At 43.0% G+C, this 13,341-nt stretch overlaps 1 protein-coding gene across 2 annotated transcripts in view; it reads left to right on the top strand.

Annotated features, from left to right (window-relative positions):
• Window positions 1-5,392, top strand: part of LOC134531431 (venom carboxylesterase-6-like) — a 29,567-nt gene extending 24,175 nt beyond the window's left edge. For both annotated transcript variants that reach the window (XM_063367134.1, XM_063367133.1), the window contains exons 9-10: window positions 1,092-1,218; window positions 5,120-5,392. In XM_063367134.1, coding sequence (XP_063223204.1) covers window positions 1,092-1,218; window positions 5,120-5,309 — 317 coding nt within the window. In that variant the 3' untranslated portion in view covers window positions 5,310-5,392. The remainder of the gene's footprint in view (window positions 1-1,091; window positions 1,219-5,119) is intronic.
• The last annotated feature ends 7,949 nt before the right edge of the window (window positions 5,393-13,341 follow it).

The following is a 13,341-nucleotide window of genomic DNA, read 5'->3' as shown; positions in this document are numbered from 1 at the left end:
CTTTGCAATAGCATCATTAATTAGATTTGAGGCTCTCTATTCACAGCTTCCTCTTACTTTGATTTGAAAATAAAACATTTTAAATAAATTACATCAATTTTGCACTCATAATCTCATAAAAAATGAAAGAAAAAGAAAAACTGTAAACATAGTGACGGTTTACACCAGAAAATTTAATATTATTGGTAATATGCAAAACCTATGGAAATACAAGTATAACATCTTTCGCTGATGACCACACACTGAAAAGTGTTTACTATTAATGTATAAAATAAACTGAAAGGTGTCATACGCTCTAAAGAGGGACATCCAAGATAAATAGTCTTCGAACAACTTGAGCATCCGCAAATTGAGACTGCGATCAAACTACTGATCTTGCGAGTCATTGAGAACCCTTCGCTGCGACGAGTGACGTGCTGATAGATCCTGCAACGTAAAGTTGGGGAATGTGAACGTAGGGGAAGCAGGAGAAGGTCGCGCCGGGAAAACTTGCATCCTACCGACAACGTCTGCCATGTTTCCTGCATGTAAAAATCTTCATTTTAATTGCGGAAGTAAAAAGTTATGGAGCAGTGGCGGATACAAGAAATTATTTTGGTAGAGTATATGCAAAAAAGAAATACGATTTTTGTATTTAAAAAACTTACGCCAACAGTAATAGTTTTAATCAGTTACATTATTATTCTCAACATTGCATCACTGCCGTTTTGGTTTGTGATTCCATGTGTTTTGTTAACAACTCACCTTGCATCACACAAAATAACATACTGCCTTTACCAAAATTTCGCATACTGTTTTCAAAACTTCAGGGTGGGGGTGGGGGTTATATATATTTCCCCTATCGTCACTCCCAAATTCCTTGCGACCACCACTGTTCGAGAGTTGGTAGTAGTGTATGCAATCTTTGCCATGTTAATAATAAATTAGGACCGTCGCCTCACCTCCTTTTCTCATCTGAATAGCATGACATTTTTTTTTGTTTTTAAAAAGTTCAAACCCTAATTTTTTTTCCTAACGTCTAGTTAAAACGCCCTAGCGAGTGGATGGGCGTGGGAAGATGCAGTCTGAAGTGTGTCCGGTTGCTGCTGCAGGCTGCTGCCACGCGGACGACATGGGCTTCGTGACGCAGGTATTCTTCAGCGACCCGGAGCAGACCGCCGGCGACAGGCAGATGACGCAGCTGCTGCTGGACTTTTTCGTCAGCTTCGCCAGAACCGGGTGAGAGCCGCAGCCACGACGGCGACGCGGCGAACTAACGCCGTTTCTCGCGACTGTGACGTGACGTGTCGAACGGGGGTGACTTCCTCAATCAAATTGCTTTCATTTAAATCGAACCAATTTTAAAATTCACTGTCGATAGCTTATAATTTTTTTATCAATTCAATTAGTTAATTTAATGTTTTTTTGAGAAATTTAAAAGACTAATTATATTTCAGTCCTAAAATGAATTGACAACATGAAATTGTACCGTATAGGCTACAGTTTTCAATTAAACGTTCGTTTGTAGACTTTGCCGTTAACTCTTCATTTTTATGATATAATTCATAAATCAATAAAAACATGTATTTTTGCAAAACCTTGAAGGAAAAAAAATCAAAATTCAGGGATTTTCCGAAAAACGAAATTATTACCGTCCCCGTCTATCAGCCGCTGCGTCGATTTTATCAAGTTTTTATTAAATTGTCTGTCTGGTTGGTATAAATTTTGCAGTCGATTTTAAACTAACTTCTTGATGATCTGTGACTTGAAACTTTGAACAAAGCTCAGAACCGGGTGACAATGCAATATTAACTCGCTCTCTTGTCTGTCTCTTTGTTTTTCTTTTTCTGTTCGGTAAAAATTTGTTTGTTCTGTCCCCGGATTCGTAAATTTAGACTACGAGCAGAACAGAAAAGTTTTGCGGAATGCATAATACAGCACTCCACAGGCGGTGCCTAAATCACCGACTGCCCGAACATATTTAACCATAAATTTCACAGCCTGATCTTTAAGATCTTTAAAATCGATTGCAAGATATCACACCCACAGACACAAAAAAAATGTTTTAATATACTATATTTTTAAAACGGATTAAAAAGTATAAAAAATATCTCCTAGCTCCATGCAGATGTATAACATCACACAGATACCTAATTCCATTACAGACTGTACTAAAAATTCGGGATTGTGAATTTTTAATAGCTATAAAAATACCTGTAAGGATTTAAACAAAACAAAAAAAAAAGGGCGCATGCAATAGATAATAAAGGAGTGTAGTGTGTAGCTGTCGTTGAGAAGATATATAGTTGAAATTCGCTCCCTATTACCATCTAGGATTCGATTAATATATGAGATTCTGATAGTACTAATTACTATGCAATACAGTCTGTTCATAAAAAAATTCCCAGTTATAAATTTTAATAGTATCAACAGTAAGCGTTGTAGATTGTTGGTTCAAGGTCACAATTAAAGAGTAACTTAAACAGTTTTATATAAGCTAATCCTGTACTGCTTTGTCTTCTCGCTTGCAGCGCCACCTACACAAAATGGCGACTCCTGGGCGTAAAGCGTTTTGTGTTCTGAAATTTGCTAGAGTGAATCTGCAGTTTCAGTTCAACGTGCGTTCCCCATTGGAATATCTTTGCACGGGAGTTGTTGAACGTCGAAGTCCCATATCGTTTGAATTGGTCGTAATGGTCTAGACGACAGAGCTATTTTTTCGCTGGCCTCCATGTTCACCTGACATAACGCCACGCGATTTTTTTGTCCTTCGGGTCTACGTTCCGCCGCTACATAACAAGCTGAGACACAGAGTTGAAGAGGCTATTACTTCCATTACTGCGGACGTGTTAACCAAGGTGTGGGAAGGATTGGACTTTAGGTTGGATGTGTGCCGTATAATTAAAGGTGAACATATTGTTGCGATTTACAGGGTTAGTAAAGGGATAGCCCAATTAACGATTTTTATCACACACACAGTTTTATTTATTGCCACTATTTACATTACCAGCAAATAATCTAAAAATGCAAATTAATCAATTGTACTTAGAAATGTTGCTTCCTCAGTCACTCGTTTTTACACACCACACACCTCGCTGGGCCGCACCTCTGGTGCAACTCTCGCCGCGGCACCCCCTCGTGGTCCTCCGTCGCAGGACTCCGTCGCCGCACTCCGCCGCCGCCGCCGCCGCCGTCGCACTTCCCCTTCGCCGAGATCCCACTCGATGCCTCGCTCGGAACTTCGCTCGGGACTCCGCCGCGCCCGCGACACTATCGCCCGGAACTGAACTCTTCGCCCTGGAACCTTCGTCCAGGGACTTCGCCGCTCTATCGCCCGGAAACTCTGTTGCGGGAAAACTCCCGACTCCACTCACTCACTCCCTACCCTGGAACCTTCGTCCAAGGACTTCGCCACTCTGCCGCACCCGCGGCACTATCGCCCCGGAAACTCCGCCGCGGGAAAACTCCCGACTTCACTGAACTCCTGCCCTGGAACCTCGCCCAAGGACTTCGCCACTCTGCCGCACCCGCGGCACTATCGCCCCGGAAACTCCGCCGCGGGAGAACTCCCGAATTAACTCTCTCTCTGAACTCCCTGAGGCCGGCATACCCCGGCTTTTATATCAGCCCAGACACCTTCCAGAACTCCCGAGCGCGGCTGGAGCCAGTCGCGTCATTCCGCGCCGACCCGACGGCAGAAATCTCTCGAAACACGCGTCGGTGGCTCGCGTAACTCCGCAGCTGTCAGGTGTCAGTTACGTGTCAAAGGCAAGGCGCCGGGCGGGGAGTGTTTGGGAAGGAGGGGGGAAAGCGCGACAATCCTTGTAATCTTCCAGGCGCGCGCGGCGCTTATCATGTTGCGGCAGCCGCCAGCCAGCTCTGCACCTGCACGTGTCGCGGCCTTGCTCACGTTCGTAACAGTATTGAATATTTGTAAGGAAAAAATAACAGTAGGTTATTTTACCTTTAATTTGATGCATGCTTTTTAATAAGTAGTCTGAATTAAAATGTTGTTTTAAAACTGGGACATCCTGTATATTGAGCACGTATCTCTTATGATGCTGCGACAGTTCGGTGTGGCCGGGCTGTCGGAGACATGACCCAGGGCCGCAACTAGTCTCTCTGGCACCCGGGGCATGAATGTATTCATGCGCCGCCCCCCCCCTCTTTTTTTACACATACCACACCAATAAAGCGGGGGGGGGGGGGGGGGGGGGGGGGCTGTCCGGGGGCCCTCCCACGGAAAAAAAAAATGGTGCTATGTTGAGACTAGAGGTGTAAAAGTAACGAAAAAATGTGTACCCGTATGTATTCGTTACTATAACAATTAGTACTCGTTACTTTCGTATCGTTACTCGTTACTTCTGATACCGCATGTCATGGCACATGCTATCTTATGTAACAGCATCGAATCGAGTCGTATTTCGTACGCGTACAGTATGACGTCGCGTAAATAAAAATAAATCGAATATAAACAATTAAAAATATTTGATAATGAACAGCTTTTGTTAACCAAGAAACAATTAACTCTCATTAGAGCGGCTTTATTATAATATATCTTTTAAGATAAGAACATAAAACGTGAAAATACGCGATTATAAAAAACAAAAACATACATATTTATAATTTGTAAAAAATACTTTCTTACGTTGTTTCTGTTCGAATCTAAAACTTTGTCTACACACACAATACCTTTAATAAACAGTAAAAAACTTGGACAACGAATTTCCAAATTATACTTTTATTAATAAACAAACATCGTTCTTTGTAACGAATAAGCGCGCGCATGCGTGAAACATACGAAATATGCGAGTAACGAAATGCATTCGTGTGTAACGTTTCGTTACTCGTTACTAGATGCCGCACCCGTTACTCAGTAACGAATACATACGGTTTGCTACAGCTCTAGTTGAGACGTTATATTGTAAATCAGATTATAGACTTTCCTGGCATGCAAGTTAAAAAACGTTTTACCAGTTACCAGTTGTAGTAGGAAGGAATTACAATGCAAGCGATTGCCCCCGCAGCTTTGCGCCCGGGGCGTATGTCCCGCTTGCCCCCCCCCCCCCCCCTCCCTAGTTGCGGCCCTGACATGACCCGTCGCGTCGGCGCGTGAGAGAGTGTGTCGCGCGGGTCGCAGGAGGCCGGGCCTGGACGGCGCGTGGGAGCCGGTGGACGCGGCCGCCGAGGGCCTGGGCTACCTCGCCATCGCAGGCCCGCACCGCGTGGAGCAGCGCCACAGCGCGGACCTGGGCCGCGCCGCCTTCTGGCTGTCGCTCGGCCTCCGGGAGCGCCGGACCGCCCCGCCGCCGCGCGGGGACGAGCTCTGACCTGCGCTCCCGGCCTCCTCCTCCTTTTCAACACGTCGCAGACGTGTGTTCAACATTGTATACAAATAAATGCATTTCTTGTACATATTGAATATTACACATAACGGACACAGTGTATTGCCAAATTCAGTTCACCATCAAAAAAAAAAAAAAAGGAGCCATATTTTGTGTACCTAAACCAGGGGCGTAGTCAGGGGCGGGGGGTTAGGGGTTCAAACCCCCCCCCCCTTAGCACCAAATCTTTAATTAATTTCTTATTCATCACTCAAACAAATTTCATATTAAAATTAATAAAAAATTTTACCATTACAATATTTAAATTTAAGTACCGAAAACTGCTAAAATAGCACTATTTTACACCTTAAAATCCAAATTTTCCCGTGGGAGGACCCCCGGACCCCCCGCTTTAATACGGGGGAGGGGGGTTGTTTATGCTTCTTAACACCCCCCATACACAAATCCTGGCTACGCCACTGACCTAAACACGTTCCCTTTAATTTCATTTTAAGCCACACCTGTGACTACACTGCACTTGACGGAGTAAAAAACACTGTAATAACAAAGCATTTTGTGTGACGTCGCAATAAACATGACAATATTTTCAAACATTTCTGAAATGATTCCAAAATGTTGCAAGCTGTATGGAGACCATGGTGCTCCAGCGTGACATCTACGATTCATGTTAGCTTAAATTTCTTAATTATAGTTTCTTCTACTTCTCTTCTCTTCTTGGTAGCATCGAATCCATAGAATAATCAAACAGCAAATACGCAATATTATCTATCAATTACCCTGTTAAATGTGATATTGAGCACTGAAAACTTTAATGCTTTTTACATATTTTCTGTATTTTAACAAACCCAGTTTTAAGTTACTGTACACAAAAGAATATATTTTTTTTGTATGGGTAAAATATATTTTAAATTTTGATATATTTATAATTTATCATGCTGTGGCACTTTTAACAGTATTACAACTTGCTACTTATGAAATAACTTATACGGTATTGATTTTAAGCACAGTAAATCACAAGGATCAAAATCATACAGCAAAGAGAAATTATTGCAGCAAGTCTGCCAAGGCAATCCCCCAGAAAGCTTTTCACTGTAACTAGATGCAGACAACCAGCCAGATTCAAGCCTTCTGCAAGCTTTCAGAAAGAAAGTATTAGCCTTAATGTTCAAATCTAATGTTATATCAAGCTTGAATGCAGCGTGATGTTTGAGACTTCGCAATGAAAACTGCGGATTCCCTATATTATGGTGTGGGGGTATGGGGTTGATTCTCTCTCTCCCCCTTTCCCCATCATTTTCCCAACAAGGCCGGCCGTAGTAGCAATGGTTTTTTTCGACACATATCACTTAGAACTGAAAACAGTGAAAACTTTGCAAAAACAAAAACTATGAGATTACGAAATTCATTGAATGTTGACCATTGGCCCTCGATTGTTTTCATTGTGACTGAATATAATTGGATAATTGCTAATGTTGTAACGTAAGATACAATTATAAAATACCGCAAATAAAGAAAAAAAAATATGTAAGGGATTCTTTCAATACTCGTCAGTGATGTGAAATGATCAAACCAAGGTAAAGAGCGGATTCATGTGTTTTCGTGTTACAAATAAACTTATAATACGAAATTTTAACATATAATTATTTAAAATAATCCCGCGGTTGATAAATATACGAAAAGAACTCATTTTGAGAAAAAAAGTTTTTTTATTAATTTTTTATTTTTGAATTTCGCATTTTGCATTTTGCAACTAAATCGAATAAATTTGGTTTAATAAAAAAAAATCTAAACTCAGAAGCAAATCAAGTGGATTGTAATAAACCAAGGGCTAATAATGTAGAACGGAGAAAGAATAACATTCAAACGAGGGTGAAAAATTTTTTGTTTGTAAAAATATCATATAAACGAATCTAATCAAGTGGGAAATTTGACTGTTAATACTAAGCATAACTATTAATCTACTTACACTATAATAAGAAAAATTGATACCTGTATTATAGTAGGGAGAGCGTGCCGACTCTGGAACATAGACGAGGGGGGAGCGGGGTAATCCGGGGATTATCCCATTTTTTATGGTTTTTTATGCATTTTTTATGGTTTTTTATGTGCAAATCCAGTTTTTTATGCGCTAATCCAGTGGCTAATCCGCTAATCCGCAAATCCGCAAATCCGCAAATCTCAAATTCGCAAATCTGAAATTCGCAAATCCGCAAATCTCAAATCCGCAAATCTCAAATCCGCAAATCCGCAAATTCGTAAATTCGCAAATCTGCTAATCCGGAGATCCGCAAATCCGCAAATCCGCAAATCCGCAAATCCACAAATCCGCAAATTCACAAATCCGCAAATTCACAAATCCGCAAATCCGCAAATCGCAAATCCGCAAATCCGCCATCTTGATTTTTCCTGGTCGCCATCTTGTTTCGTCTGCTGGAGGCTGCCACCTTGATTTCTTCTGGCCGCCATCTTGTTCTGGAACATAGGCGAGGGGGGGAGCGGGGTAATCCGGGGATTATCCCATTTTTTATGGTTTTTTATGTGCAAATCCAGTTTTTTATGCGCTAATCCAGTGGCTAATCCGCAAATCCGCAAATCCGCTAATCCGCTAATCCGCAAATCCGCAAATCCGCAAATTCGCAAATCCGCAAATCTCAAAATCACAAATCCGCAAATTCGCAAATCCGCAAATCCGCAAATCCGCCATTTTGTATTTCTAGAAATTTCCACCAACTTCGAATCGTGACGTCATGATTCTGTGTCGTCTGCTGGAGGCCGCCATCTTGATTTCTTCTGGCCGCCATCTTGTTTCGTCTGCTGGAGGCCGCCATCTTGATTTTTCCTGGTCGCCATCTTGTTTCGTCTGCTGGAGGCCGCCATCTTGATTTTTCCTGGTCGCCATCTTGTTTCGGCTGCTGGAGGCCGCCATCTTGTGTGACGTCATATAGTTCTGTTGGTAGCCACCAGGTAGCAGCAGGTATTATTTTATTTTAACTAAAATATTTTCAGTGCCGAGGCTGGGATTCGATCCATGGGACGTGAAAACGTCCAGGATGTCGTGGTTACGAGGCGGACGCCTTGACCACTAGACCACGAGACCAATTGGAATATGGTGGAATAAATAATCTATATATGCTACGTACTGACGGCAAGTTTATGATAAATGGGGGAGGGTGTTTTTGCCTTCCTTAATGCATACCTAAGGCGCCACATTTGAAATTAAAAATCATTATACAGCCGCCATCTTTAATTCCAGCACAGACTACCAGATGGCGCCAAATTCAAAAATTAGTTTCCAGAGGCGCCGCCATCTTGGTTCTCAAGTTGGCTGGTAGATGTCGCTAGTATCGCGCGCCAAATTCAAAAATTAGTTGTCAGAGGCGCCGCCATCTTGGTTCTCAAGTTGGCTGGTAGATGTCGCTAGTATCGCGCGGCAAATTCAAAAATTAGTTGTCAGAGGCGCCGCCATCTTGATTCTCAAGTTGGCTACCAGAGTGTGCCACCGTCGCCATCTTTATTTCATATTTCAGCTGCCAGGGCGCAGCACCATTCGATAGGTCGAATGCTAATCGATATATTTACTTTTATTTCATATTTCAGCTGCCAGGGCGCAGCACCATTCGATAGGTCGAAAGCTAATCGATATATTTACTTTTATTTCATATTTCAGCTGCCAGGGCGCAGCACCATTCGATAGGTAAAATGCTAATCGATATATTTAGTTACAAGTGTTGCTACCAGAGGGCGCGATATTTAAATTTAAAAAATATTACAACCTTTAAACAATTCTCCGCCATCTTGGATCCAACAGCCCCACCATCTTGGAAGCACATGATACACCCAAGGACTCGTTCCAATACATGCACAGAGTGCACCGAAAAGATTGTTCCCTTACATGCACAGAGTGTACCATATTGAATGATCATGATATGTGTTCCTTTATATGCATCAGAAGCAGGCATAATAAATATTTTCTTATAGGCATACTTTAGTGTTAGCTTTCCTGTAATGCATTTAATAATAGTGTAAGCTCATTATTATTATTTAGTGATAGTGAATTTATAACTATGATGTGTAGTCTCATTCTCTTCGTCTCGACGTGGCGGAAGATTCTCTGGAGTGTAAGCTGAAAATAAAAAAAACTTGTGTTTGAATTTATAGTGGTATGCTGCTTTCCACATCACCTTAGAGACTATGTCTCAGGAGGTACAGCATTAGATGCATTAACTCCTTTTTTTTATACATGGCGAGTTTCCCCGAGAGGCCTATTTTCCATGTTTAACAAGGGCGCAAGCATTATGCTTCACCGTCACTCTCTCCGAAGCCGCTGTCCACTCCATCATCTGGCTCCACTTGCTCTTGAGCCTCCATTACAGCTTCAAAGCATGCTATAATACCGTTGTAAAGGTATGTTAGAAACTCGTATTCCTCTGGAAATGCAGCGAACAAATTGATCGCGGAGACCTCTAGATGGTGTACTATCGCATCTATATTCATGCCGATGCAAGCATGAAGCGCATATTCAATGCAATCGCGCATTTCCTCAAAAGCAGCCATGTTCATTATGGAATTGTCAGAGACAGAATGAAGACTATAGTTGACCTGGTCTTGACGGAAAGATGACATGCAACAAAGTTTAACCACATTAGCATTTAAAATCAGGATAGACTGAAATTTACTTTAAATTATTAAACAGACTAGCATTTAAAGAAAACTATCAGATTCACTATCTGAACCGTGTAAATAAGATGAGTGCAATCTCTACATGTTAAACATACCGATGGTTTTATCTCCACATGCGCAGTACAGTAGTGCATGAGTTCTGTCCAACATTCTTAATGTTTTATGGGGGAGGCAATGAATCGAAGTTGGTTGCCATCTACCCAGTTGACCACTCCGAGCGGAGGAGGAGTTTGGAGTGCTGTTGTTTTCCTACAACTCGACTCGGAGCAGCAATGCTTATTGAGCGTACCAAGGTATGAGGATAGTACAAAAAAAAATAAACTGGAAAATTATAAAATAAAAAAAAAAGTTAGAATCTCTTATTATGTGGGGAACTCAGGTTCAGGGATCTAGACGGTAATGTCCCCATGGAAGCGTGCTAATTCCATCATCGGAAATGCTCCGCTTGTCGTCACCTGATGACAACGCCACCTTAGTCACGCGTTCAGTACAAACAATGTGATTTCGTGAACGAAAATGATATTGAGTCCCCCAAACCCGTGAATTTGTTTGCAAGCAATCCAGATATTGCTCAAAAAGTAGCGAGCTGAGTACACTGGCCTTCACACCCTTGGCTTTAAGCGTAAAAGCACCGTCGTCCATCTTGTATGCATAAAGTTTGGGGCGAAGACCAACATACTCAGTAATGATGCGTCCAGCGGCTTCATCCTTCATGACACCAGTCATGCCGTGGTTGACTGATGGAAACCTTTGAGCATTATCTGGAGCATAATTCGAAGTGTCGAATCGAGAAGCCAAATCGGGGAGAATCGAAGAATACACATCGCGACACTCGATGTGGTACAGAAGAGAATCGGTATCTGAGTAAAGCAGGTGCAGAGATGGAAAGGGAAACTTAACCTGCATATAGTTATAGTGGAAATCATAGAGATGCAATTTGGATAAATCTAAGATGGCCACACCAGTGTAAAGGGGTTTGTTGAAGGTTACCGAAGCTTTGGCTAACTCAATGAGGACCAGATTCTCATCGACGATCCGCCTTGCCTTAAATGACGGACGACCTATCAACTCTGCCGCACCATATATGGTATCGTACCGCGAAACCACACGTATGTCACGCTCCCTACGCGGCGACTGCAAAGATTTGCCAAAAACGGAATTATTCATTAATTTATAGAAGGATTTCTCAAAGGGGTTCGCTGCCTGAGCACGGCAATTCAGATTATACCGTACGTACGACGCCATCCAGGATTTTTGTTCAAAGCGCAAAACACGATGAACATTGTCAAGAACAGCCCCGTACGTAAGGTAGTGCTGCAGTGTTTTTGCGTGTAAAACATAGTTCTTTCGCGGTTCAAGTGACAATAAGAGCTTTGACATATTGCCGTTCACCGGTACGCCATTCACGGGTGCAAGCGGCAGGTCTGATAGCCGGTCATGACATTCACGCGGAAAGGATAGATCCACCTCTATAAAACATGAGCAGTCACCATCGGTGTCCATGGTGCTAAAGTTCCAGTTTGCATATTCGAGTTCCTGCACCCACTGGAAGTTGCCCACCGGAAGCTTACCAAGCATCGTATGACCATAGAGAGAATTTACATCGAAATAACAGATGTAGGAAGACGGCAGGCTGGAGTCATAATCGCTCATGTAAACATTGTTAGCCTTCGCATAGCGCCGACTAACGTTGGTGATCCCACCCCGAACAGCATTCTCCAAGAAAAGATAGATATCTGGATCGGTGACTAATTCCAGACACACCTCAGACTTGCTCAACAAACCGTCCCACGCAAGTGATGGGGCCGTAATGTAGTGCGCCGGATCCAAGCCATAGGACTGGCAACAAACTGAACGGAAATTCTCGAACACGTCAGCCAACAAACACGTATCCACCTTCAAATACTGCAACGCGTAATCGTTCAAAGTCTTACAGCGGAAAACATTCCACGCAGATCTAGCGTGAGCATAGTCCCCGTCACTCACGTCAGTCCCACTAAGAGCATTATGAAATGCTTCCCTAGGGGGTAGTGAGGTCGTCTGCAGTTCTGCCATACTAGTGACGAAATCGTATGGGAACACCCCTTTCCTACGAGCTAGATCAAACTGTGCGTCTTCTGGAAACTGGACACGAGTGAGGCTCAGCTGAGCAGGCGAGAGATTACCTGCCAGAGTATCCAGAGATGAAGTTAGGAAGTTAAGGGAGTCAATGAATCTTAAACGCACTGTTCGAGTACCTCCTCTCGCATCATTACCGGTAATTGGTATGTACTTTGTTATGCTCTTGTAACTTTCAAGAGACGTGCCTATAACCCTGACCTCCCCGGGGTTCTCCAAAATGGAGGAACCGTCAGGTTGTGCAATATGACGTGAGACTAATGGTCTCATCAAAAAGTGGGCGTCATAATTCTGAAGATTGTGGAAAATAGCCACCAGTTGGTTCTTCTGCAGTCTAAATGCAAGATTACACTTAGAATGCGCATAGCCACGAATCTCACCGGTCAGGTGGTCATGGTCCAACACTGACTTGTCACCTAGTGTCTTATTACATATATGGCAATGTGTCTGACTCGCCAACCGCGCAGCAACAGCAGGAGTCTGGGCTTTCATGGGAACGGTCTTAGCATAAATCGCGCACACCCACTTAGTCATATCAATCAAGGTAGAGACCATGTCGGCAACACAATTCTCCCCTTCAAAGTGCGCATATCTGGTAAGCGAAGCATCGTACGAACAAACTAATAAAATGCTACATGCATAAGGCACGTGCTCGTTCACCGTCGTGGTGCTGGAGGCATCGGTCTCCGGTAAACAGGTGGACATCGGTTTCAAGTAGGTCTCTGTATCGCAATAAGCGACAAAGCCCATACGTTCCTTCTTGGATACATTTGTGAACTCGAGCCATTTGGTCTCCTCAGTCGGGAATACTGACCGAACGGCCGTGTGTTGGCTGCACAAATCAGTGTGGGAGTTCAACTTGTCCGCAGTATGGAAATACTGAAGACAGCGGTCGCAAACCCACTTTGTATGTTGATCACGCGAGAGTTGAGAAGAAAGCAAGCGGGACAAATTCTTAATAGTCACGAAATGGAGATGAGCGGGAGCACCAGACGCACGAATAGCCAAAATATTCACATGGCGATCACATCGCATAGAGGTAATGCAAATCGGCTGGATACTTGCATCAGTGGGTTTGTTAAAATCCTCGTCAATAATCGTTCCCTGATCACTCACGCAAGAATAAATGTTCACGGAAATATTATTGAGACTCTCAAAGATCTTAACCTGATTCAGTGTCATGGGGAACGTCATACCGGTCGTATCAAAAACCTCGAGA

This window comes from Bacillus rossius, chromosome 3, assembly GCF_032445375.1.
Source record: "Bacillus rossius redtenbacheri isolate Brsri chromosome 3, Brsri_v3, whole genome shotgun sequence".
In the NCBI taxonomy this organism is placed as follows: domain Eukaryota; kingdom Metazoa; phylum Arthropoda; class Insecta; order Phasmatodea; family Bacillidae; genus Bacillus; species Bacillus rossius.
The sequence above is the reverse complement of the archived record's forward strand: the minus strand, read 5'-3'. Positions and strand labels throughout refer to the sequence as shown.